This window comes from Acanthochromis polyacanthus, chromosome 7, assembly GCF_021347895.1.
Source record: "Acanthochromis polyacanthus isolate Apoly-LR-REF ecotype Palm Island chromosome 7, KAUST_Apoly_ChrSc, whole genome shotgun sequence".
NCBI classification, from domain to species: Eukaryota; Metazoa; Chordata; class Actinopteri; family Pomacentridae; genus Acanthochromis; species Acanthochromis polyacanthus.
In genome coordinates, this window is record NC_067119.1 from 1,363,748 (window position 1) to 1,390,322 (window position 26,575).

The following is a 26,575-nucleotide window of genomic DNA, read 5'->3' on the forward strand; positions in this document are numbered from 1 at the left end:
GACGAGCTTGTACCTAAAAGAGGGGGAACTTCTGTCATATGGTGGTGGTTTGGATTTAAAAAGACCGACAAGGATCAGACTACCGTACTTTGGAAGGTATGCCGCTGCCCGGTTCCAACAACAGACTTGAACACGAGTAACTGTTTTTAATCACCTGAAAAATATGCTATATCGTGATGTATATCGTATCGGGATATAAAATTTTGGTCATATCGCCCAGCCCTAGTCGGACTAATCCTAACCCTAAATACTGGGCAGTTTTAACCCTCCAGTTGTCCTCATTTACAGCCAGCAGAAAATGTTGTCTCCTTGTCTGAAAAAAAATCCAAAAATTCAGCAAAAAAAATAAAAAATCCTCAAATTTCTGAAAATTTGCAAAACCTTCAGGAAGAAAATTCCAACAATTCCTTAAAAGTTTTCCTTAAAGTGATATTTAAAAAAAAATCCCCCAAATTTGCCAAGAAAATGCTTGGAAATATTTTAAGTATTTTCAAAAAATGAGAAAAATCTTCCAAAAAAATCCTAAACATATGTAATGATTACATACACACGTGGACAAAATTGTTGGTACCCCTCAGTTAAAGAAGGAAAAACCCACAATTCTCACTGAAATCACTTGAAACTCACAAAAGTAACAATAAATAAAAATTTATTGAAAATTAAATAATCAAAAACAGCCATTACTTTTGAATTGTTGATTAACATAATTATTTAAAAAAACAAACTAATGAAACAGGCCTGGACAAAAATGATGGTACCTCTATAAAAGATTGAAAACTATTTGACCAGAGTGACATGATTAACTCAGGTGTGTCATTTAATTGACATCACAGGTGTTTCCAAACTCATAATCAGTCAGTCTGCCTATTTAAAGGGAGACAAGTAGTCACCCTGCTGTTTGGTGAAAAGGTGTGTACCACACTGAACATGGACAACAGAAAGCGAAGGAGAGAATTGTCCCAGGACATCCGAAAAAAAATTATAGACAAACATCTTAAAGGTAAAGGCTATAAGACCATCTCTAAACAGCTTGAAGTTCCTGTGACAACAGTGGCTCATATTATTCAGAAGTTCAAGACCCACGGGACAGTAGCCAACCTCCCTGGACGTGGCCGCAAGAGGAAAATTGATGACAAATTGAAGAGACGGATCGTTGGAATTGTATCCAAAGAGCCCAGAGCAACCTCCAAAGAAATTAAAGGTGAACTCCAAGGCCAAGGTACATCAGTGTCAGATCGCACCATTCGTCGTTGTTTGAGCCAAAGTGGACTTCATGGGAGACGACCAAGGAGGACACCACTGCTGAAAAAAACTCATAAAAAGCCAGACTGGAATTTGCAAAAATGCATGTTGACAAGCCACAAAGCTTCTGGGAGAATGTCCTTTGGACAGATGAGACCAAACTGGAGCTTTTTGGTAAGGCACATCAACTCTATGTTCATAGACTCAAAAACCAAGCATACGAAGAAAAGAACACTGTCCCTACGGTGAAACATGGAGGAGGCTCAGTAATGTTTTGGGGCTGCTTTGCTGCATCTGGCACAGGGTGTCTTGAAAGTGTGCAAGGTACGATGAAATGTGAAGACTATCAAGGCATTCTGGAGAGAAATGTGCTGCCTAGTGTCAGAAAGCTTGGTCTCAGTCGCAGGTCATGGGTCTTCCAACAGGACAACCATCCAAAACACACAGCCAAAAACACCCAAGAATGGCTGAGAGAAAAGCGTTGGACTATTCTAAAGTGGCCTTCTATGAGCCCAGATCTGAATCCCATTGAACATATGTGGAAGGAGCTGAAACATGCCATTTGGAGAAGACACCCATCAAACCTGAGACAACTGGAGCTGTTTGCTCATGAGGAGTGGGCCAAAATACCTGTTGACAGCTGCAGAACGCTCATTGACAAATACAGAAATCGTTTAATTGCAGTGATTGCCTCAAAAGGTTGTGCAACAAAATATTAAGTTATGGGTACCATCATTTTTGTCCAGCCCTATTTCATTAGTTTGTTTTTTTAAATAATTATGTTATTCAACAATTCAAAAGTGATGGCTGATTTTGATTATTTAATTTTCAATAAATTTGTATTTATTGTTACTTTTGTGAGTTTCAAGTGATTTCAGTGAGAATTGTGGGTTTTTCCTTCTTTAACTGAGGGGTACCAACAATTTTGTCCACGTGTGTATCAGTGAAACTTCTTATGTTTTCTTTAAGAATATTTACAAAAAAAATCTACCGAATCCAGTGAAATTCAATGTTCTTAAACATTTTTAACATTTCCTTTTTTTCACCAAAAAATGTTCAGAGATTTCCCAGAAATGTTGAAAATGTGGACATCAGAAGTTTCACTGCGAATTTTTTCCCCCCACATTTCCAAACTTTAAACCGAGTCAATTTTGACCTGCAGGACGACACGAGGGTTAATGTAGAACAGTTCTTCCCTTCAGGCGGTACAACAGGCCCATCATGTGACTTCTCTGAGCTATTATTAGCCGTCTGTCCTTTACCACTCAGTTAAAATGAGTCCTGTGGAGACATCTCTGAACTAGCAGAACTCCCGGTGTCACCTTCATCTCACCACCTCACCTCCAGTCTAACAGGGCTTTTAACACAGTTAAATAACTGCTAGGGGTGTGTGTTCATAACGTGATTACACTGCTCCATGTGTGGCTACATTTGTTAGCTTAAAGACTGAGGAACACATGAAGGACGTGAGGACGAACGTCTCCAGCAGGAATCAGACCAGCGCTCACATTTATCAAAGTTTTGCCAACAACCTCTTAGTGCTGAAGTTCCAAACTAAGAAGAGAAAATCTGCTGACTTTCTCCAACTCACATAGATAGTTCACTACAGCTAAAGTCATAAAGACTTAGCTAACAGCTAAAGTCACAGAGAGTTAGCTAGCAACAGCTAAAGTCACAGAGAGTTAGCAAGCAACAGCTAAAGTCACAGAGAGTCAGCAAGCAACAGCTAAAGTCACAGAGAGTTAGCTAACTACAGCTTAAGTCACAGAGAGTTAGCTAACAACAGCTAAAGTCACAGAGAGTTATCTAGCAACAGCTAAAGTCACAGAGAGTTAGCTAGCAACAGCTAGAGTCACAGAGAGTTATCTAGCAACAGCTAAAGTCACAGAGAGTTAGCTAGCAACAGCTAAAGTCACAGAGAGTTAGCTAACTACAGCTAAAGTCACAGAGAGTTAGCTAGCAACAGCTAAAGTCACAGAGAGTTAGCTAACTACAGCTAAAGTCACAGAGAGTTAGCTAGCAACAGCTAAAGTCACAGAGAGTTAGCTAGCAACAGCTAAAGTCACAGAGAGTTAGCTAGCAACAGCTAAAGTCACAGAGAGTTAGCTAGCAACAGATAAAGTCACAGAGAGTTAGCTAACTACAGCTAAAGTCACAGAGAGTTAGCTAGCAACAGCTAAAGTCACAGAGGTAGCTAACTCCACTTTGAATTTCCTTTCGGGGATTAATAAAGTCAACGTATTGTACTGTTTTACCACAGCTCTAATGAAGAGAGCAGAATCATTTAACATGACTGAAAACGGAGCACCTCAGTGTTTTTTCCCTTGAAGATGAATCCATTACATTTTTTAGGGATTATGTTAATAATGTGAAATCAGAATTGTTCGTGTTTTAAGGCTGATCTCCTGTTCCAGCTCCATCCAGCAGGGGGTTCCACTGCTCCTTACCTTGTGAACACTCTTGGGGTCCTCCAACCAGGCGTAGTACATCTCCTCCACGTAGTTGGAGCTTGTCCCGTTCAGGAACGGCTCCGAGGCCACAGGTGCTGTGTAGCACCTGATTGGCTGAAACGTCCTTGTGCCCCCTGTGGAGGTAGCTGTGATTGGCCGCTGCTGGCCGACAGTCTGAGCCGCCTGTGAGGCGGTTAGCGGACGCAACCGCGCCGCACAAGTCCTTAAACGGTGCATAAGAAGTCCTTAAAGAGTCGCACACACACGGAGGTGGGCGGTCCGACGGGCCAGACGTCCTCAGAACCACGAAAGGAAGTAGATCACCGGGTTACACCCAGGACAGGAAGTGAATGTCCACTGGTCCGTTTGTCCACTAAGAGAGAGAAACGGTGTGTTAGAACAGGACAGAACTCAAACACAACAAATACTAACTAAAACTCAACAATAATTAGCCACACACAACAAACAATAAGCTAAAAGTCAACAATAATTAGCTAAACACAACAAATACTAAGCTAAAAGTCAACAATAGGTACCTAAAAGTCAACAATAGTTAGCTAAAAGCGACAAATAATTAGCTAAACACAACAAAAACTAAGCTAGAAGTCAACAATAAGTGGCTAAACGTCAACAATAGTTAGCTAAACACAACAAATACTAAACTAAAACTCTACAACAGGGGGTATTCCATGAAGCTGGCTAAAACAGGCTGGGCTTACGCCGGTAAGCGTGGCTTGAACAAGCGGCAACTTTAATCTCAGCTGCAAGTAGTTCCACGAACGAGGCTCAGCTGTTTTTCAGAGACGCTTATTCAAGCCAGGCTGATCCAAGCTGCGGCTGAGTGCGCGTCCGGGGAGATAAAAAGCCCCGACGTGTCGATCGTCGAAATGATGATATTATGTCTAAAAACAGAGCGGAGACTTTCTCTTCGGCGGAGCAGAAACTTCTCTTTGGAGTTGTACGAGGACTACAGGGAGATTATCACAAGAAAAGGCAACACGGTTGCGATAAATAACGCTCGAGACGCTGCCTGGCAAAGCATTGCCGACCGTTTAAATGCATAAGTGTTTATTTTCTTTTTAATGAAGCACACATGTCTGAAAATTTAATTTTCAGAGGGCAAGTTTTTGACACTGATTAGGGATAACCCACAGCTGCAGTGGTTGATGACTTTTTTTCCTCACCCTGAAGTTTGTCACACTACTGTGGTCCAGAGGAGATCAATCTGATGAAATAAAGCTTTTCAAAACCCATTGAAGACATTTTTTATGTGTGTATAAACATATATATATATGAGAGAAAGAGGCTACAGCCTGGTTTTGTGTAATGTGATGGTGGTTTTGACTTTTTACTCTGGTAGGCCTAATCCATGTTCTTGATGTGACAAATATATATCCACCATAGATGAATAAAGCAGCAGGTAACACCTAAAACCAAAGGAGGAATACTTTGGAAAAAAGGGGAAACTTCATGTGGAGATGTTTCATCAAACACTCAAACTTTGAATAAAAAAGCAGAAAAAAACATGTAGGCCTACAGAGGAGATGTCATTTTTATTAGAGATGATAGTGCTGCTGTGGCCTACATTTAAATAAGGGAGAAGACACAAATGAGCTGTACACTAAATAGTTCTCTCATCATTTGGCCTCACCTTTGGATTCTCATCATGATCAGATTGGACCGCTGGTAAAAGGAAGGTATTCTTTATGGAAAACTGTGGCTGTTGTGTCCTGCTTATTTTAACACAATCTGTGCCTGTTCCTGTTACGTGTTGACTGAACTTTGAGGGTGAAAGAAGAAAGAAAATCAGATATTTCCAAGTATTTACCGCTGGTGGATTCCAACCCATGGTGCAATGAAAAGTAAAACCACATTTAATCTACTTAACTACGCTCTAACCACTGAGCCACAGTTACACACTGTGACAAAATGTGTAATATGATAGAGTTTGATTCACGGTTATTCCGGCGTTATTTTAAAAAGGTCTCAATGTATGTCACCGAACAAGAACATCATTGATTACAGATCAAGATGAATTTAATGTGTAACATGCGGTTCACAGGCGTCTTTCTGAAGCTCGTCAGAACCTTCTCTGACATGGAGCTAAAGTAAGCTTGACTGTTAGCCTGCCCCGGACCAGGCTTGTCGCTCTGGCTGAGTTACCATGGTTACCAAGCCAGGCTAGCCCTAAGCCTTGTTGGTGGAACTAAACTCTCACTAAAGTTAGCGAAGCTGACCGAAATAAGCCAGGCTTAGACCTAAGCCAGCTTCATGGAATACCCCCCTGGTCACTAAAAGTCAACAACATTTAGCTAAAAGGGACAAATAATTAGCGAAACATAACAAATACCAAGCTAAAAGCCAACAACAATTCATCTTTGACTGTTCACTAATATTCAATGCTTTGTTAGTTTTTCCAGTGATTGTTTTAGGTTAATCTGTGGCTATCTGCTAAGTTAGCTGCGAGCTGTTAGCCAGCGTAAAAGCAGCTGATGTCCTGACTGGAGGAGATGTTTGAGCTTCTTTTTCCATGTTTGAAAGTTGTGTCTGTCAGAACAGAGTTAAAGTTAATCTGACTTTAGACACATGCCACGGTGCTCCACATACAGTTAGCTGCAGGCTAAGAGGCACAGCTAACCTCTTGGTGATAGCATTAGCCTAGCACCGTCAGCAGAATCAGCTGAGTGGAGCTGTGGGCGGGACTTTTCCATCACAATCGACCACATCAGAGCCAAAGTCTTGCGTTTATTTAATCAGAAATCAGATAAAACAATAAAGATTATCAGCCAATCAGGTTACATACATCAGATTAACTTTTAGCAACTCCTATTTGCTCTTGAACATCAGATGGTCAGACATGCCATAAACCCGGCTGTCTGAGAATGCCAAGTTTTTAAACAGTCGGTCTTAAATTCTTCCATGAGTCACTGCATGTTTTACTGGTTTTTCAGAAGAGCAGCATCCAAACAGATGCTCCAAAGCATCTTCTCCTCTCCTGCAGGTTTAAACCATGATTTATTTACCAGCCTCAAAAAATCTAACTTATCTGCACAGTTACAGAAGCCCAACTTTCAGCGAGTTCATTTTCGCCTGAAAATGTTTTTAGTCCAACTAAAGTTTCAGTTTCCAGATCAATGTGTGCATTTCTCATAATAAATATCTAAACTGGTAAACCCTCTGCTGCAGCAAAAACAAACAAACAAAACTGTGTCCAGTCACAGCACTTCTTAGGCCCTGTTTACACAAGGACGCTTGCAGGTAAAAGCATCAAAATATTTCAACAAAACACCCTATCGTTTATACGAGGACGGCGTTTTGGGGGCTTAAAAACACAAAAATTAGAAACCGGCATCCAGAGTGTAAAAGTTTAAAACTCTCCGCCGTTACGTCTCCGTCTAAACATCCATCCATCCATCCATCATCCATCCATCCATCCATCCATCTTTCTCCACTTATCCGGGGCCGGGTTGCAGAGGCAGCAGGTGAAGCAGGTCGTTCCAGACGTCCCTACCCCCAGCGACGCTTTCCAGCTCTTCCTGGGGGATCTCGAGGCGTTCCCAGGCCAGACGAGATATGTAATCCCTCCAGCAAATTCTGGGTCTACCCCGGGGTCTCCTCCCAGACGGACGTGCTCGGAAAACCTCCAAAGGAAGTCTCCCTGGAGGCATCCGTATCAGATGGCCAAACCACCTCAACTGGCTCCTTTCGATGCAAAGGAGCAGCGGCTCTGCTCCAAGCTCCCTCCGGATGTCTGAGCTCCTCACCCTATCTCTAAGGCTGAGTTCAGCCACCCGACAGAGGAAGCTCATTTCGGCCGCTTGTATCCGCGATCTTGTTCTTTCGGTCACTACCCAAAGCTCATGACCATAGGTGAGGGTTGGAACGTAGATGGACTGGTAAATCGAGAGCTTCACTTTACGGCTCAGCTCCCTCTTCACCACGACGGTTCGGTACAACGCCCGCATTACTGCTGACGCCGCACCAATCCGCCTGTCCATCTCTTGCTCCATTTTACCATCACTCGTGAACAAGATCCTGAGATACTTAAAGTCTTTCGCTTGGGGAAGCAACTCCCCCCCCCCCCCCAAGTTGGGCTCACCTCCACGCACAGCAAGGGTTCTGGAACCAGAATCCGTCTAAACAGCAAAACGCAAAACTTTGCCGGAAAAAAAGAACTTTGCCAAGATCTGACCACGTCGCGTACGCGATTACGTCACATACATGCGCCGGTGCTTTGGTTTGCTGGCTGGTACAAGGAAGTAAACAAAGATGTTTTGGGTTTTTGTGGCTTTGTAGTCCAAAGTGGTTCAAAGCAGTAGTTCGACCTCTTCGTCGGTCCAAACAAAGTTCTTCTTACTAGTCTGACATTTACCGCGGCGGAGATCCGAAAAGGGAGATAGTAAGCATGCGCATAGACATGGCGGAGTTTTATCACAGCGCCATCTAGCTGCCTGGCATGCATATCCAATCGAATTCCACACACTATAGAGTCACCGTATATACGCAGATTTCCTTCAAAACCGCTCGTCTAAACGTGAAATAAAAAGTGAAGACAAGACTCCACTTTTGCGTTTTCTGTTAAGATGGTCCTCGTATAAACGTAGCCTTAGAATCATTTAGTCATTTCAACATGATGAAAGCTAAACCTACAACAGGCTTTCAGATCTGATAAGCAGTTTAATTTCTGAGATTCAATAAAGTGCATCGTAGAGTTTGATCTATGGGAGGTTTATATCTCACAGCTTCTATCGCTTACAGACGCTTCAGTCTGGATCAAACTGTAACAACGTGTTAAAACACAGAAGGTTTGTCTGTGAAACCGAAACCTTCACTGTAACTGAATAATGGTGACCAAAGGAATGTTTGCAGGTCGGAGCGTAATCAGGTTCACGATTATTATCAAATCACTCGTATTAATCCAAACACAAGCAAGACAAAAATAAAACACACGACAAGAAAGAAAACGAACAAAAATGGGACAAACGAAAAAATAGGCAAAAAAAACAACATAAGGAAATATTATAAAAATGAGACACAAATTGACAAAAAAAATGACTAACAACATATGTAAGACAAAAAGGAAACACAAAATGACAAATCTGACACACAAAACAAAGAATATCTGTGTCTGTGAAACTTAAACCTTCACTGTAACTGAATAATTGTGACCAAAGGAATGTTTGCAGGTTGGAGCGAAATCAGGTTTACAATTATTATCAAGTCACTCGTTTTTATTCAGCACATTTAAGGCAACAGCTGCTTTCTGATAAAAAAAAAAAAAAACAGGAATTAAAAGGTTCAAATTCTGAGGTTACGACTCAACGGGATTATCTATCATGTGAATTTACATGAGGAATTCACATACTAGGGATAAAAACTCCATAAAAATGATAGAAAATATCACTTTACAAGAGTTAAAAGGCTCTAAAGGACCAAATCTACTTATTTAAGTTGTTTTCCTGCAGCCATGATTTGGTTTTAGTCTTGAGGGTTAGTTCTTAAAGATGAACCCTTGTGCCGATAATAGGTTTTTGGCAGAACACCAGCAGAGAGAAGCTGCCTGACAGGCTGCTGTTGAAAGCACTGCTGGATTTCCCGCTGTTCTCTACATTCTCCGGTGAGAACCGTCAGCCGATGGGATTCCAGCGGCTCCTTCCCCACAGGACAGCCCGGTGATGTGCGCTGTAAGCGGCCTGAGATCGTCCGTGTGTCCCCTCGGCTGGAGTTTCTGTGTGTTTTGACCTTGTTGGGTCTCCACTCCCAGCCGCCTCCATTCTGCTTCCCTCACCGCCCCACCGGGACCCGCCCACCACCTGCCCCCACCGTCTGTTGATTGGCTACCTGGGAGAAATCCCGCCCGGAAATATGACTCTGAGCTTCCCTATTGGCCACCCAGGCTGTCGGTCACTTTGTCCTTTCACGAGTCATGAGTTCCCGAAAATTACAAAAACATTGTAAAATGATGAGCTGCGGATGTTTTAGCTGTAAATCCTGTTAAAGCAGTACTGAGGCTGAAGCTGCGGGGTTTTACTTGCTGCTAACCGGCTACACGGTTAGCCTTGGAGCTAACGTATTGTGTAATTAGCCGGTTAGCTTCACTTCTACTTTGTATTAATTACTATTAGCACGTTGTGCTTGCGGATAAACTGACGCTGGTGGAGTTAAACGGTATATACAAACGCAATGTCTCGGTTAATTTGAGTATTTTCCATCTACGATCACTTTAATAAGCATCAGAAGGTTTAACGAGCCTTTTAATGGGTGATCGAGCCGTCCCGGTAACGTCAGTGTAGCAGCTAGCATGCTAACAGGTTTTGTGTTGCTCACATTCCTCCGGACGGGTTTTTATTTTTCTCCGATCTTAAACTAAATCCGTCTCCGAGTCTAGCAGCTGCTCAGGCCGCCTCCTCGGAGCGTCTCCCAGGCTGAACAGCTGCCACAATCCCGGTTACTGACCTGGAGAAACGCGCTGCAGCGGCTCCCTCTCGGCCGGTATCCCGGATGCCCTTCGCCTCTCCCGGTGAAATGATGACAGCTCGCGGCGCGGAGCAGGGGCGCGAGGCCTGCGTGCAAATGAGGCGGCGCGACACTGATGTCATGACGTAAAAGTGAGAGGGGCGTGGTTTTAATAAATGCTTTCATATTTTTATTTTATAATTATCACAGGCAGTTATTATATCTAAAGTATGTAAATTAAAAAAAGAAAAAAATAAACTGAAAAAATCCCAAGTGTAATATAATGCAATGACAATTATATTAATATATAAAATATTAATGTTAATATAAAATCAATTCTAATGTATTTTTAAAAATTGTAATACATACAAATACTATCTATTTGATGTAATTAATTTATATATGATAATTTAATTTCGTGATATAATTCTGTATAAAATTTACTTGAAATTTAAAACTATCTAAATGAACTGATTTTATATTTTACATTTTATCTACGACATAAAACACAGTGGGTCATGTTATTTTTAAATTCAATATCTTAATTACATTTTAGATTTTTCATTCAATGATTGCATCTGAAATATGGGGATTAAAGATTTTAAAATATGATAATAAATATAAAATTCTAAAAGAAAAAGGTTGGATAGTAAATAAAAAAGTACTAACATTTTATTGGCAATAAATTATTTTTAAAATATACTTGAAGCGTCACATTTAATTAATGTATACTCTATGTATTGAGACTGAATAAATGTACACCCTAGAAAATGTAAAAAATATTAATGAATTATCTCCAATAAAACATTTAGAAGTCAAACTGCAGAGTGACAGCAATGAGACCCAAATGGAGATTTAAATCTGACTGAAAGCTGCTTTTCTTCGTGCCTGAAACGCCACAAACATGAGTCTGAACAGTGGAACAACATTTCTGTTCATCTTTATTGAGTCTCCCAACCAACACCGCCACAATCAGTGTGAATAAAGTTCATCAGATTATCGCCTGAAGCTGGAGGAACGTCATTTTGGCTTTTACAGCGAGCAGCACCTGAACGCAGCATCACCACTGTTGCCATAGTAACCTGCAACGACGGAAACCTCCACGTCTTTAGCTTTAAATCATAAAAACCCACGTTACACAGCAACACTTAACGAAGTCGTGTGAGATGCTGGATTACCACAGAAAGCTGAATTACAATAGCAAAATAAAAGGAAATACCCTATATAAAATCATTTATCGTAATAGAAAAGGGTGATGAGGCTTTGCGTTGCCACGGTGTCGCCTCACTCACCTCATACATGAACACAGGTTTAACATTGAGTTTGTGTTCAGCCCTGAGTTTGACCTCTCAGGCTGCATCCAAACCACCGACACCAAAAATTTTACTCTGAAATACTCTGTTAATGAAGTAAAAGTACACAAGTATTGGCAAGAAGTGGAAGTCTTCCATGTGCAGATTCGACCGTTATAGATTCATGTGTTTCATAATTATGGGCTGTAATTACTGATGCATTTATGAGGGAAGCTTTAGCTGATTTCAATTATATTCTGATGAATGTTTTAATGTAAAATATTACGTTATCTTTTAATTATTTGATGTTTTTCATGATTCATGTGAAACTCGGTTATTTTCCACCACAGTCCTGCTCAGGTTCTCTGCACCTGAAAGACTTGACTCAGGGTTCAAATCCTGCTATCACCAACCCTCATTAAAGGAAATAAACCTTTAATTTCATAGATTTTTAAATAAATCTCATGTTCGGACTCAAACCAGCAATGATTCTTCAGACGTTCAGCTCTGCAGTGATTCCTGCTGAAGAAATGAATATTAAAAAATCCTCACAGACTTCTAGTTTTATTTATAAACTAAACCTTGCAGGAGGTAAGTAGACTGTAGAAGCAGAAGTATACAAATTTATAAGCATTTTAAAACTGCATAACACCTGAAAACCTCCAAACATCAGCAGACAAACAACATTTATATCCAGAGGGAAAGTCACGTTTCTGATTTCATCTCCTTTTACTTCCTGCTGCTGGCTTTTCACATTTGCATGCCCCAATGAATGGTTTGATTACTGGACTCATTTTTATTCTCATTCAGGCTCCTTGTTTGTGTCTCCATCTGCAGTTTTCTTGTGTCGCTGCATTTTAAATGAGACGTCTAACCGCAGTGTATCTTCAATAAAAGTTGAATTTCCCCATTTCATAGTTTATACCTTATTTATGTTTCTAAATATAACATTTACTCATGACCCTTTAGCCTTCTAATGTTGCTAGCTGGTAAATAAAAATGATAAATGTCGGGCGGTAAGTACAAAGTCACACAATGCGACTATTGACAAGGCTAACTAGCATTAGCTTATGCATACTAGACTTGACAAACTGATAAAGTAAATATAAAGTGAATCTTTTACAGTGGTAATGTGGCATGTAAGGACAGATTTGCTAACAAATACTAGCATTTGCTACCATTAGCTAGCAAATGCTAGTTAGCTAGTCTGCTTACTAGCTTTGTTTATTAGCAACATCTCCTATTTTGAAAACTAAATTGAGCAAACATAAAAGAAGCCAATACGAGTGATAAAGGTACATTTTAATTGGTGGCAAGGCTACCTAGCGTTAGCTTATGATGTTAAACAAGCTAACAAACTGATTAGCTAAACACATAGGAATTATGTCACAATGCTAGCAGTAGCATAGTATTTGGGATGCAGTTGTGTATAACCTTGTTAGCCTGCTATTGTTGTTTGCTACCAAAAGTCCCGTAATTAGCCACCTGTAATTAACACTGAATTATAAGAACTTCTTTTCGGAGTAAAAAATGATGAGATACTAAATTAGCATTAGCTCAAGATTTTCAGCGCTAGATAGTTGGTGAGCTATTAAACATGAGTTAATTCTCTAACAGTAAAGTGTCTTTTAGTAGTTTGCATTTATTTTATAGAAAATATAAATTCATCTTCTAAGCTGTGTCCTGTTTATTTAGTTTTATATTAATCGATTGCACAACCTTTTATTCTGCTTCCTGTTTTGCTTTTCGCCCATATCATTGTTGTTTCCTGTTTTACGTGCAGGACTTTGGTTAACTTTCAAAAAGTGCAATGGAATAAAATATACTTGATTTGATTTTAGAATTTCCGCACTGGTTTGAGTCCCGACATGAGATCAGTGGTTTTCTCTGGACTCAGAATCTTAAAGGTTTGCTCTGAACACGGAGCAGCTGACTGTAACCTGATGCTTCAGCTGCCTTCAGCTCTTTAAATAACTCCTGAACTGTCGTCTCTTTTCTCAGGCTGAACTCTGAATGTTAAATTACTTTTTCTTTTGGCATGAAAACGATCAAATGGCACTAAATGACCCTGACAGTGACCTGCTCTGATCCTCAAAACAGGAAATTAAAAGATTCTAAACTCGATGTTTTCATTGGAGCAGAAACAGGAACGTTTGGTGGTGTAAAAATCCCTGGTTTGAATAAAACCTGTTGCGAAATGCAGCATAAAGCTTCACAGAAACCGAAAGTTCTGAATCCTTTTCCCTCCTCACAGCCAGGTGGCGATAGAGAGGCTTCAGGACGTTACTGCAGCTGATCCAGTGATGATCTGAGAGTTTAACCGGTTATTTTCACACCTTCAGTCCGGGAAGTTCAGCAGATTAAACACAAATTTAATTTCAATCCGGAATATAGTCGACCAGCGGAGATGTTTCCAGACCTGATGCTAAGCTAAGCTAATGTAGCAGCTGACCCATAAGCATTAGTCAGTCAGGACGCCTTCTGACACTGAAATGAACAGATTTGTCGAGAAAAGTTTACCACATTTAGTGTTTAAAATACTGATGTAGTCAAGTCTTTCTACACTCTGGAAAACACTTTCAGAAAAATTTTTAGTTCTAACATGAGAACGAGGCCAAAAGATGAGAAAGGATCCGTGTCATTTCTTAATTCTAGCTTCAAGTCCCTTTCAGACTGGATTCTGGAGTGAGAAAATTTAAAGGTCCCATGGGGTGGAAATGTCTTTTTAATTAATCAATAAGGATCCAGCTTTTTATAGCCCCACCCCCTCACTGCCTTCAGGTGAACCAATCAGAATGAGCCTCTCAGTCCACCAGCTTTGCTTACTTCCAACAGCTACTTCTGATGAACTTGTAAATGTCAACAAACTCACCAAATGTTCTGCTGTTAGAGTGAACACAAGAGTCTCCATGCACTGATAACACCCAGATTACTGATGGTCTCTCCACTATAGCAGGATCCTTAGAGTTAGCACATTATGTGGCTAATGTGGCTAACATTAGCATAAGTCACAGCTATAGGAGAATCCTTAGATTTGGCACATTATGTGGCTAATGTAACTAACATTAGCATAAGCCACAGCTATAAGAGAATCCTTAGTGTTTGCATGCTGTAGGCTAATGTGTCTAACATTAGCATAAGCCACAACTATAAGAGAATCCTTAGTGTTTGCATGCTGTAGGCTAATGTGTCTAACATTAGCATAAGCCACAACTATAAGAGAATCCTTAGTGTTTGCATGCTGTAGGCTAATGTGTCTAACATTAGCATAAGCCACAACTATAAGAGAATCCTTAGTGTTTGCATGCTGTAGGCTAATGTGTCTAACATTAGCATAAGCCACAACTATAAGAGAATCCTTAGTGTTTGCATGCTGTAGGCTAATGTGGCTAACATTAGCATAAGCCACAGCTATAGGAGGATGCTTAGTGTTAGCATGCTGTAGGCTAACGTGGGGTCTCATAGTCTCTCAGGTGTTTGAAGCTGAAACAGAGACTTTGGTAAATTTGCTGAAGAGCGCCACCATATGGGATCTTTAAAAACTGAATATTCTCAGGAAAATTCTCAAATGTGTTATTTTCTGTTTCCTTAGCAGATTTATTCGTGCTTATTTGCTTCTTGTTCCTACTGAATGTTCCATCTCCTGCATCAGGCCAGATTCTGTGTTTTAAACTTTAAATCCTGTCTGAGGTGCATGTGTGGCTGTAATCCTATGCTAGTCTTGGCCTACATTTCCCACAATTCCTCCAACATATTTCCTGATTGAAGATGGATCAAACATCCAAGATTTGAGAGCAAATAAGCTGAAGTGCTTCCCTGTAGAGCCTCGAACAGCAACGTACCACAAACATCCACACGAGGAGCTGAACCCGCCGGGCGAACCAGGTGGTGAAACCAAACGCACCCAGCAGCAGAAGGTGCGTTACATTCCTATGACAGTGCAGAGCAGAAAGGAAGTGCAATCAGATGGCACCAGTGCTTCATTCAGAGACAGAAACAAGTGTCCACGTGTAAACCCCGCCCCGTCTACAAACCAGCCAATCAGAGGGAAGCCAACCTGTTGTAACAGTTACGTCTTAAAAGCATAATTTAACCTTATTGTTGTGTAATTAGCCCTGTTAGTAAAACTTTTATTGCAGAGTTCTAAAGTTCATAACGTCACAAACATTAATAGACAAACGAAATGACATAGCTATGCTGCTAAGCCTGCCTTTAGCCGAGGGATCTGCCGATTGGTTGCAGAGTTAGTCACTTCCTGTTTAAGATGGCTTCTCTTTTTCCCAAACTGATAAACATCTGGAACATTGAGAAGAAATTTTCTTTTTCTTAGGACAGTATGTGGATTCTGTTTGAGACGAATGAACTGTTTCTGTCTGAAATCAACGATCTATTGCAAAAATAAAAAAATCAACATATATCTGATAAATCTCTCTAATGTCTGTAAACTGCACAGTTGAAACACAAAATTCAATGTCCAAAGAAAGCTCCTTTGTTGGAGGCTAACAGCTTAAAGTGTTTCAAATTTGCAGATTGCTGAAGCAACTCATAATCTCTTCACGTTTGCTCTTTGCTAGTAAAAGTTTGTCAGCAAGCTAGCTAGCTAACGACACAAGAACTGTATTGAGTTAGCATTAAAGCTCAGCATTAGTTCACTGGATGAATTAAAACCATTTATTATGACTGAAGTACAAAATGTTGATTTAATGAATGTTTATAGTGACTGACAATCTACACAGTTTGTGGCAAAGCTGGCTAGCTTTGGCTCATGAACACATAATTTGTCAATATTAGTTATTGTTTATGTAAATATGAAGTAAATATTTTACTGCTATCATTAAGAAATATTTTCTCATGACCCTTTAGCTTGCTAGTATTGTTAGCTGGCAAATAAAAGTGATAAATGTTGGGTAGTAACTACAAAGTCACACAATGCAAATACTGATCAAGCTAACTAGCATTAGCACTAGCAATGATGCTATTAAACATGACTTGACAAATTGATAAGGTAAACATAAAGTGACTATTTTACAGTGTGACTGAAGCATGTAAGGACATATTTGCTAACAAGAATTTGCTCATAACCTCGCGAACGTACATGCACCATTAGCTAGCAAATGCTAGTTAGCTAGTTAGCTTACTAGCTTTGTGTATTAGTAACACCTCCTATTTGGAAAATTAAAGTGATCAAAAGTGAAAGAAGCCAATAAGACTGACAAAAACACATTTTAACTGGTGGAAAGGCTACCTAGCATTAGCTCATGAGGTTAAATAAGTTAACAAACTGACTAGCTAAACATAGAGGGAATATGTCGCAATGCTAATATTAGGACAGTATTTGGGATGCAGTTGTGTATAATCTTGTTAGCCTGCTATCAACAACAACTTAATTAGCCAGTTGTAATTAACTAACATTGCAGCAAATATTGGCTAGTGAATTGTAAGAACTTCTTTTCAGAGTAATAAATGATGAGATGGTAAATTAGCATTAGCTCAAGACTTTCTGCCAGCCAGTGAGCTATGAAACATTAGTTAATTAACTGGTCAGCTATCCACATAGTGGACGGTTTTAACGCTAGCAGGAGTACGGATACAGCTAACAACTACAGATAAGCTAACAAGTGTTTGTTAGCTCACAGACTAAACAAAATGGAATAACAGATTTTTACAGCTGGAATATAAAAAGTTGATGAGGAGTGTCTCTTTCCACTGTTTTAGTCGATCATTTTCAACTATTGTATAAAATCTAGGAGCATTTTAATCAATTTGTCTGTACTATTTTTGGTTTCAAATTGTATCTTTTACAAGATTTTCTTTATTTCTATTTTTATCTTTTCTATTGTTTTACTCAATCAGCTAAAAATATCGTGTCAGATTCGTACCAGTTTATGTCATGACGTTTTGATTTTAAAGCACTTGGAACAACAGTGTGTGATGATGAACAAAGCTGCTTGCTGGTATTTGGTCAGCTGATGGGAGCAGCAACATGAAATCTGATTGGCTGGTTTGGTTTCAGAGGTGAAGGTGTGTCACAGGATGGACTTCAGAAAGAAGGAAAGAAAGAATAGAGAACAGTAGCTGCTTCAGTTCAGCCCCACTACGTTCCTGTTGGTTCTGGTAAATTCCCAGTTCAGTCCGACTGGGCCGGTTTACTAGTGTGGCGGTCCAGATGGTAGTCCGGCCTCGGCAGACCTCAGGGCCCGCTGGCAGCCATTTTGGCTTACAGAGCCTCTCCTGGCTGTTGCTAGGTGACCAGCTGTAAGTGGGCAGGGACTGAGGTGGAAAAGGAGAGGAGAGGGGTCGTCCAGGTGTCGTTAAACAGGTGGAGCGGGGGCGGGTCTTTGAGGCACCAGAGGCTGTGATGCAGCAGAAGGTTTCGGTTTTCTGAGAGCAAAATAAAAAAAGAAACATAATATTCCACTGCTGTAATTACTGGTAAAAAACACAGGATTTCCTTTTCAAGCTTCTTTTTCTATGTGTTCTCCAAACAACGTGTAAATCAGACACAGCTGGAGCTGCTGGAAGGTGGATTTTATCAGTTTCTCCACATTTCAGCTAGCTTCTAGGTCCACTTAGCTAAGACAATTATGGTCAAGTAAGTTCAGAATTACGTTAGTGCAGTTAGCTTGCACTTAGCATCAAGGTTCAGTTAGTTTACAGTTAGCTTCTAGGTTCACTTAACAGCAACAACTTAACAGCTTAAAATTACATTCTTGGTACGGTTAGCTTATAACTGGAATCAAGATAGCCTAAAGTTAGTTTTTAGGTCAAGTTAGTTCACAGCTAGTGTCTAGATTCAGTTAGCTTCTAGGCCAACTTCGTTTTAAGCTATCTTCTTGATCCAGTTCATTTAACGTTAGCTTTGAAGTCCAGTAAGTTTACAGTTAGCATCTAGGCTCAGTTAGCTCATAATTGACTTCTAGGTAAATTTAGCCGAAAGTTAGCTTTAATGTGCATTAAGCTTAAAGTATGATTATAGCTCCAGTTTAGAGTTATGTCCAAGTACCAGTTATCATAAAGTTAGCTTCTAGGTACAGTTAGCTTAAAGTTGGAATCAAATTAGCCTTAAGTTAGCTTTAATGTGCATTAAGCTTAAAGTGTGATTATAGCTCCAGTTTAGAGTTATGACCAAGTACCAGTTACCATAAAGTTAGCTTCTAGGTACAGTTAGCTTAAAGTTGAAATCAAGTTAGCCTTAAGTTAGCTTTAATGTGCATTCAACTTAAAGTGTGATTATAGCTCTAGTTAGTTCAGAGTTATGTCTAAGTCCCAGTTATCACGACGTTAGCTTCTAGGTACAGTTAGCTTAAGGTTGGAATTAAGTTAGCCGAAAGTTAGCTTTTAAGTGCAGTAAGCTTAAAGTCTGATTATACCTCCAGTTAGTGTAGAGTTATGTCTAAGTCCAAGATATCGTAAGGTTAGCTTCTAGGTACAATTAGCTTAAAGATAACTTCTAGGTCCAGTTAGCGTAGAGTTAGCTTCTTAGTCCAATCAGTCTTTACTACATTTTCTATTAGCATCAAACTGTTAGCAAATCTGGTTGACTCTTACAGAGGAGGAGGAGGAGGCCTCAGAGAGTAGGAAGGAGCCGACCTGCTGGTCTCCACCACCTGAACACACAAAGTCAGATTTGACCATAATTATTCATTTATTTCATCACCAGAATAGTTTTTCCTCAGTGTGTAAATAATTTTAACTCCTTCTCAGATGATAAAACTTCCATACTTCCAGAAACAGAAAACCTGAACATCACAAGTCATGAATTACACAAAAGAGCAACGACATGAAAATCCAAACACGCTATCCTCTCTGCAGGTGTTTTTTGTCTCTTTGTGTCTCTGTGGTTGTTTTGTGTCTCTTTATGGATATTTTGTGTCTCTCCGTGGCTGTTTTGTGTCTCTCCGTGGCTGTTTTGTGTCTCTCCGTGGCTGTTTTGAGTATTTTTTTGGCTGTTTTGTGGTTCTTGTGTTCAGTTGTAGCTGCAGCGTGTATTTCATAAAGTCATAAACAGAACGAGTAAATGTTCCAGAAACCTGCAGACAGAATGTACACACAGCAAAGCAGTAGTACATCAGTATATGAGTAGTATTTGTGTAGTGGTAGTATATTTTACCTCCTTTGGTGGCAGCAGCTGAGTTTGATGCTTCATGTGGAGGGAGAGGAAGAGATGTTAGGACTCAGAGAGTCATTTACATTAGTAATGATTAACACACACACTAATGTATTAACCAATCAGCTGATCAATCCTCTCCAGTGATTATTTTACTGATGGTGGATTCATTGATTACAGGAAATAATCCATTACTGTCTGGTAATGTATTGATCAGCTGATTGGTTGACTAATCTGAGGACCGTCTCTGGGTTCTGGACTGAACCTTACCGGCTGAGCTTCATCATCACCTTCATCATCCTCAGCAGCATCCTGATCAGCCAATCACAGCAGGTTTAGCTCAGTATCAGTTCTACAGCAGCTGAACATTTAAACACTGAAACCAGTAAAGACCTGATACTGGTCCCAGCACAGAGACCAGTTAAAGGTTCTGACTGGAGATTAAAGACCAGCAGAAAACCTCTGGAACGTTTTGAACACGTCTAGAAAACCGGTCTTTCAGAATCATTCTGGGTTTTTCCCCTGAACGTTTAGTTTCTGTTTGGACTCATCCTCACACTCACCCCGTCTCTGACGATGCTGCTGGCGTTTCCCCGGGCAACGGATGGAGGCTGCACTCTGGGAGGCGGACCTCTGACGGGATTGGCTGCAGCCGATCCATCAGCCCTGATGACATCACAGTGACATCAGAGAGAGACATCAGGTAGGTAGGTGTGTGTGTGTGTGTGTGTGTGTACGTGTTTATCTATACCGGTGGGGACGTCAACCTGACTATTGCTATCTCGGTGGGGACTCGTCTCACGGTGGGGACCTAAAATGAGGTCCCCACGGGGGGAAACAGTGTTTTCTTGGCCATGTTGTTGTTACCGAAAAAAGTAAAAGTGCAAAAATGTTTCTTAAGGGTTAGGCATTGTTTTGGTGAAGGTTAAGGTTAGGGTAAGGGTTAGGGGTTAGATATGAATGGGAGTCAATGGTAAGTCCACACCGGTATAGATAAACAAACGTGTGTGTGTGTGTGTGGATCTTACTGGTATCCCTGTGATCTCTTCCTCCGGTTGAGTCCCATGGCTCTCATCAGTTCGTTCCGTCTCAGGAAGACGAAGGCTCCCAGAACGATCAGCGGCAGGACGAGGAAGAAGAAGACGAGCAGCCCGTCCCTCAGAGACGTGTCTTTATCTGAGGACACAGACAGCATTAGCGCTCAGGTAACAGGTGGGTGGAGCTCTGCCTGCTCAGGTGTGTCCCGTCGTACCGTTCCAGGTGGGTCCGCTGTCCACACTGCCGCCGTAACCTTTGACCTCACAGAAGGGCGGAGCCCAGCCATCGTCACAGTGACAGTTCCTGTTGCTGTTACACACCTGAAGACACACATACAGGGCATGTGACACACCTGGAGACAGGTGGACAGACAGGTAGACAGAGACAGGTGGACGTGATGGACATTCCTGTTTTAACGGACAGTTCTGTATTAGGTGGACATCTATACCATTTGAGCATACTTCTAGGTTGTGAGGACATCTTTGCACCATGGTGGCATTGCTGCTTTACGGGGACATTTACGTCTTACTGGGACAAATTTGCATCATAAAGACACATCTGCAATATGAGGACATTTCTACCTTGTGATGACATCATTGTTTTGTGAGGACGTTTCTCACAAGGTGCAAAATCCTCAATTTCTTGAGGACTGACAGACCACCAGACAGACAGACAGACAGACAGACAGACAGACAGACAGACAGACAGACAGACAGACAGACGTGCCTCACCCCGTGTCCGTGACATTTCTTCTCCACGTCACAGTCGTAGTTCAGAACATCGACGTTGCGACACTCAAAGTTCATACAAACCTGAAACCACAGAAGAAGAAACTAGTTTTAATGTCTCCTCACCTTGTCCCTTCCCCCCTTCCTCCCTCGTCCTCACCTTGTCCTCTCCACACTTGGTTCCCTCGGTAACCATCCCCGGGTCGGGGACGTCTGATCCCAGCATGAAGTCGACTCCGTAACATTTGCTTCCGAGGATTGGCGTGCTGATGATCGACGGCTCGATGCCGAAAACCGTTACCGTCTGAACGTTGGAGCACTGCAGCTTCCCACACAAAGCGTTTCTATGGCGACGGAGACAGACACCAGGCGGTCATGTGATCAGGAGGCATGACGACAATATGATCTAAGTCACCTGAGGGAGGACATTCTGTCCACACCTGAGACCCTCACAGGACCGCTGAGAACTGCACTGTGAGGACACGACTGTTCATGAGGACATTTGTGTTTCATGTTGACATCAATGTTTTGTGAGGACATTTCCATATCATGGGGACATTTCTATATTATGAGGACATTAACGTTTTATGACAGCATATCTATATTATGAGGACATCTCTACATCATGAGGACATCCCTGCACCATGGTGGCATTGCTGCTTTATGGGGACAAATCTGTGCAGTAAGGATATTTCTGACATTTCTACTTTGTGAGGACATTTTTCTATCCTAAAGACATTACTATTACGCGTAGACATTGTGAGGACATTTCTGCATGATGAGGACATCAAATGTCCCTGCTGTGTTGTGAGGAAAGACGTATTAATGCGTCTTTTACCTGCTCTCACACTTCTTGTAGCCGTAGTTGTGGTAACCACAATTGCCGAAGCGATCTCCTTTACTGTTGACGTTTTTGAAACAGATTTCAGGAGCAGCCTTCGCCTCTGAGGACGAGGATGGATGAGGAGAAGGAGGACAGACGATGAGAGACGAAGCAGACGACTGTATAAAACGTAAAATCAAACAGACTTGTACGTACTGGATCCAAATATGGCCTGACACTGTCCGTCGTAGTGCTGGCACTTCCCGTTGTAACAGTAGGCCTGCTGCTTCTTACACGGCTGTCCGTTCTAGAAGGACAAAACTTTATTAAACAGAGTCCAAACAACAGCTCATGGAATGTCCCAATGACGGCTGGTCAGGACGTCTCTGAATCATTACCACATGCGCTTTAAAAACATTACTTCTACATTATGAGGACATTTCTGCAGTGTGAGGACATTTCTGCAGTGTGAGGACCTTTCTGCAGTGTGAAGACATTTCTGTAGTGTGAGGACCTTTCTGCAGTGTGAAGACATTTCTGTAGTGTGAGGACATTTCTGCAGTGTGAGGACATTTCTGCAGTGTGAGGACATTTATGCAGTGTGAGGACATTTCTGCCTTATGAGGACATTTCTGCAGTGTGAGGACATTTCTGTCTTATGAGGACATTTCTGCAGTGTGAGGACATTTCTGCAGTGTGAGGACATTTCTGCCTTATGAGGACATTTCTGCAGTGTGAGGACCTTTCTGCAGTGTGAGGACATTTCTGCCTTATAAGGACATTTCTGCAGTGTGAGGACATTTCTGCCTTATAAGGACATTTCTGCAGTGTGAGGACATTTCTGCAGTGTGAGGACATTTCTGTCTTATGAGGACATTTCTGCAGTGTGAGGACATTTCTGCCTTATAAGGACATTTCTGCAGTGTGAGGACATTTCTGCAGTGTGAGGACATTTCTGCAGTGTGAGGACATTTCTGTCTTATGAGGACATTTCTGCAGTGTGAGGACATTTCTGCCTTATGAGGACATTTCTGCAGTGTGAGGACATTTCTGTCTTATGAGGACCTTTCTGCAGTGTGAGGACATTTCTGCCTTATAAGGACATTTCTGCAGTGTGAGGACATTTCTGCCTTATAAGGACATTTCTGCAGTGTGAGGACATTTCTGCAGTGTGAGGACATTTCTGTCTTATGAGGACATTTCTGCAGTGTGAGGACATTTCTGCAGTGTGAGGACATTTCTGCCTTATGAGGACATTTCTGCAGTGTGAGGACATTTCTGCCTTATGAGGACATTTCTGCAGTGTGAGGACATTTCTGCAGTGTGAGGACATTTTTGCCTTATAAGGACATTTCTGCAGTGTGAGGACATTTCTGCCTTATGAGGACATTTCTGCAGTGTGAGGACATTTCTGCAGTGTGAGGACATTTCTGCCTTATGAGGACATTTCTGCAGTGTGAGGACATTTCTGCCTTATAAGGACATTTCTGCAGTGTGAGGACATTTCTGCCTTATGAGGACATTTCTGCAGTGTGAGGACATTTCTGCAGTGTGAGGACATTTCTGCAGTGTGAGGACATTACTGTTGAGAACGACTCTGTATTTTTGAAATAAACCACAGTTCAGACGGCAGACAGACTTGACTTCTTCCAAACAGGTAAAAGACGTCACCTGGATAAAGACGTCGCTCTGGCAGAGGGACGAGGAGCCGTTGCAGTATTCAGGTAGATCACATTCATCGGTGCTGAAGCGACACACCGTTCCTCCTGGCCGGTACTGAACACAGAGCGTACCGTCACACAGCTGAAGCATGGTTGATGAAAGCATCCTCTGAGCTGCTGTTTACCTGACACTTGTAGCAGCACTCTCCATAAGCACACTGAGCTCCAGGCTTCAGTTTACAGGTCTGGAACTCACAACAGGGATCCTCCTCACACTCCTGAACACACAAACACACAACAACTTACTGCTCTACTGTCACTTCTCTGCACTTTAAATCTAATTCTATGCATTTTAATAGTTTTTCAAATGAATTTAGCCCATTTGTTGTCAGAGCTGAGTCTCTTCTGAGAGTCAGAGCTGATTTACTCTTTGCAGGAACTTCATTATTTGATGACAAATGATGTAAACTGTGAATCAAACAACAAAAAACACCCTTGTTAGAACTGCAGATTGTGGTTAATAGCTGTTGTTTTCAGGTTTCCTTCAGTGTCGCAGTGATCCAGAACTTCACAAACAGAAGCTGCTCACAGAGGATTCTGCTGCTTTTAAAGGCAAACAACAACGCTTTCTGCTTACATCACCCAAAGCATCATGGGAGGTGTAGTTGAAGAATCACAGGACTCAACTGACGAGGATGTCTTGTATTTTCCACTTCATGTTCGGATGATGTAAACAGGAGTTATTTTATGTTTTCTAGTAATGATTTATGATAAATAAACTGATAAACGCAGACTCAGACCTTCTCTGATCCACAGTCACACTCCTCCCCGACGTCCACCAGCCTGTTTCCACAGTAGGGGGCGCTGTAGGCCTCGTCTGGTCGGGGGACATTCAGGAGACACGATCCTCCGGTCAACAGGATCATCTTCTCAAAGTCATCAGCGCTGCAGCTGCTGAAGTTCCTGGATCCTCTGAGGGAGAAACGAGGAGTTTAGTGAGTCTGGATGAGGACGGACTGCAGATGGAGGCAGAGCTGGACCAGGAGGGTCAGATCCATCCAGACCAGGTTCTACACAGAAACCAGTCTGATCTAAAGTGGATTGGACCAATAAACCCACAGCATAACAAAATGGAAAAAACCACAGCTCCTAATGGTTCCTTTGTTTCACTGTAAAAATGTTCCCTTTTAAGGAATTTTCTTTTTACAACACATTATGAATTATTATGAAATTATTTTATGATACATTACTATTTTATTATATATACTGTGTGTGTGTGTGTGTGTGTGTGTGTGTGTGTGTGTGTGTGTCTTACGTGGCTCCAGAGTGCATGATGCAGAGCCCTGAGCACTGGCAGTTGCGTCCGTCGTCGTGGTTCATTCCCAGGTTGTGTCCGAGTTCATGAGCGACGATGGAGGCGAATGAAGGAACGTTGTTGTTGATGAACTGAGGAACACAGAACGTCATGTGACCACAGGATACCAGTACCACTAGTACACTGTAGAAATACTGCCTCATACTGTGTTTATAACATGTTATAGTAAAAACATGTTGGTTTATGTAGTAGAAGGAGTCTGTTCATTAATCCGTGGATATTCTGTGTCCTAAAGGTCTACAGTGACACATTTCCAACACTACCTTTATCCAACTAACAATATTAAACCTAAAACAAACTTCATAAATATATCGTTTCATTTCTAAACATGACTTAACACAGGTACAGCGGACATCAAAGCGTGTCATGTTGGTTTAGTTTGGTTCTAAACAGGAAACATGGCTCCCTGCTGGGACTACTTTCAGCGGTGGATGAATCCACATCATTGAATTAGGACAGTTTACCGCGTTGATTCCTCCTCCATGACTCCTGGAGCACACGGTGGAGACAAACGCCATCCCAGCTGTTCCTCCAAAAGCCTTCTTCCTGCACGGAGAGCATCATCATCATCACCACAACCATCATTGTCATCATTTTTTTTTAAATGTTTTTACATGGGATGATGTTTTTATGCGTTTTTTTAGGTGTTTCATATGAGCTGCCAGATACAACAATTTCCCTATGGGGATAAATAAAGTATCTATCTATCATCATCACCATCATCATCATCATCATCATCATCGCCATAATCATCAGTGGGTCAGTGTGTGTTCAGTGTGTGTTCAGTGTGTGTTCAGTGCGTGTTCAGTGCGTGTTCTGTGCGTGTTCTGTGCGTGTTCTGTGGGTGTTCTGTGGGTGTTCAGTGGGTGTTCAGTGGGTGTTCAGTGGGTGTTCAGTGGGTGTTCAGTGGGTGTTCAGTGTGTGTTCAGTGTGTGTTCAGTGGGTGTTCAGTGGGTGTTCTGTGGGTGTTCTGTGGGTGTTCTGTGGGTGTTCAGTGGGTGTTCAGTGGGTGTTCAGTGGGTGTTCAGTGGGTGTTCAGTGGGTGTTCTGTGTGTTCAGTGGGTACTGACAGGATGAGTTGTGCTGAGTCATGGCGGCGTCGGGGCACCAGGTCCTTCTCCCTCCACTGTGTGAAGCGACTCAGCACTTCTCCGGCTGCTCCGTCGGTACTGATCAGGTTCTGCTGAGTCCAGATCTCCAGACCGACCAGGACCACCCGAATGTTCAGCTGCATGTAGATCTGCTCACACACACACACACACACACACACACACACACACACACACATAATAATAATTAATAATCAATAAATAATTCATCCTCATCACAGAACAGACTCCCTAGAACCTCATGAACCTGATTTTAGCCACATTAGCTGGACAATGTGCTAACACTAAGGATTC

At 41.6% G+C, this 26,575-nt stretch overlaps 2 protein-coding genes across 4 annotated transcripts in view; both read right to left on the reverse strand.

The window, feature by feature from the left end:
* The window catches only part of ogdha (oxoglutarate dehydrogenase a), a 42,105-nt gene extending 31,814 nt beyond the window's left edge, over nucleotides 1-10,291 (reverse strand). For both annotated transcript variants that reach the window (XM_022211665.2, XM_022211666.2), the window contains exons 1-2: nucleotides 10,149-10,291; nucleotides 3,690-4,065 (exon numbers count right to left, since the gene is read on the reverse strand). In XM_022211665.2, the coding sequence (XP_022067357.1) occupies nucleotides 3,690-3,929 (240 nt within the window). In that variant the 5' untranslated portion in view covers nucleotides 3,930-4,065; nucleotides 10,149-10,291. The remainder of the gene's footprint in view (nucleotides 1-3,689; nucleotides 4,066-10,148) is intronic.
* A 780-nt stretch (nucleotides 10,292-11,071) lies between these two features.
* adam9 (ADAM metallopeptidase domain 9) overlaps nucleotides 11,072-26,575 on the reverse strand; it is a 32,515-nt gene continuing 17,011 nt past the window's right edge. Inside the window, exons 9-24 of one of the 2 annotated variants that reach the window (XM_022211653.2) lie at nucleotides 26,243-26,412; nucleotides 25,637-25,718; nucleotides 25,113-25,243; nucleotides 24,598-24,769; nucleotides 23,983-24,075; nucleotides 23,808-23,912; nucleotides 22,353-22,443; nucleotides 22,152-22,257; nucleotides 21,474-21,657; nucleotides 21,317-21,397; nucleotides 20,800-20,905; nucleotides 20,576-20,723; nucleotides 20,111-20,213; nucleotides 19,551-19,580; nucleotides 18,989-19,047; nucleotides 11,072-17,821 (exon numbers count right to left, since the gene is read on the reverse strand). In XM_022211653.2, coding sequence (XP_022067345.2) covers nucleotides 17,752-17,821; nucleotides 18,989-19,047; nucleotides 19,551-19,580; nucleotides 20,111-20,213; nucleotides 20,576-20,723; nucleotides 20,800-20,905; nucleotides 21,317-21,397; nucleotides 21,474-21,657; nucleotides 22,152-22,257; nucleotides 22,353-22,443; nucleotides 23,808-23,912; nucleotides 23,983-24,075; nucleotides 24,598-24,769; nucleotides 25,113-25,243; nucleotides 25,637-25,718; nucleotides 26,243-26,412 — 1,731 coding nt within the window. In that variant the 3' untranslated portion in view covers nucleotides 11,072-17,751. Of the gene's footprint in view, nucleotides 17,822-18,988; nucleotides 19,048-19,550; nucleotides 19,581-20,110; nucleotides 20,214-20,575; nucleotides 20,724-20,799; nucleotides 20,906-21,311; nucleotides 21,398-21,473; nucleotides 21,658-22,151; nucleotides 22,258-22,352; nucleotides 22,444-23,807; nucleotides 23,913-23,982; nucleotides 24,076-24,597; nucleotides 24,770-25,112; nucleotides 25,244-25,636; nucleotides 25,719-26,242; nucleotides 26,413-26,575 lie in introns of those variants that run through there. The other variant, XR_007942967.1, reaches the window with a different exon arrangement.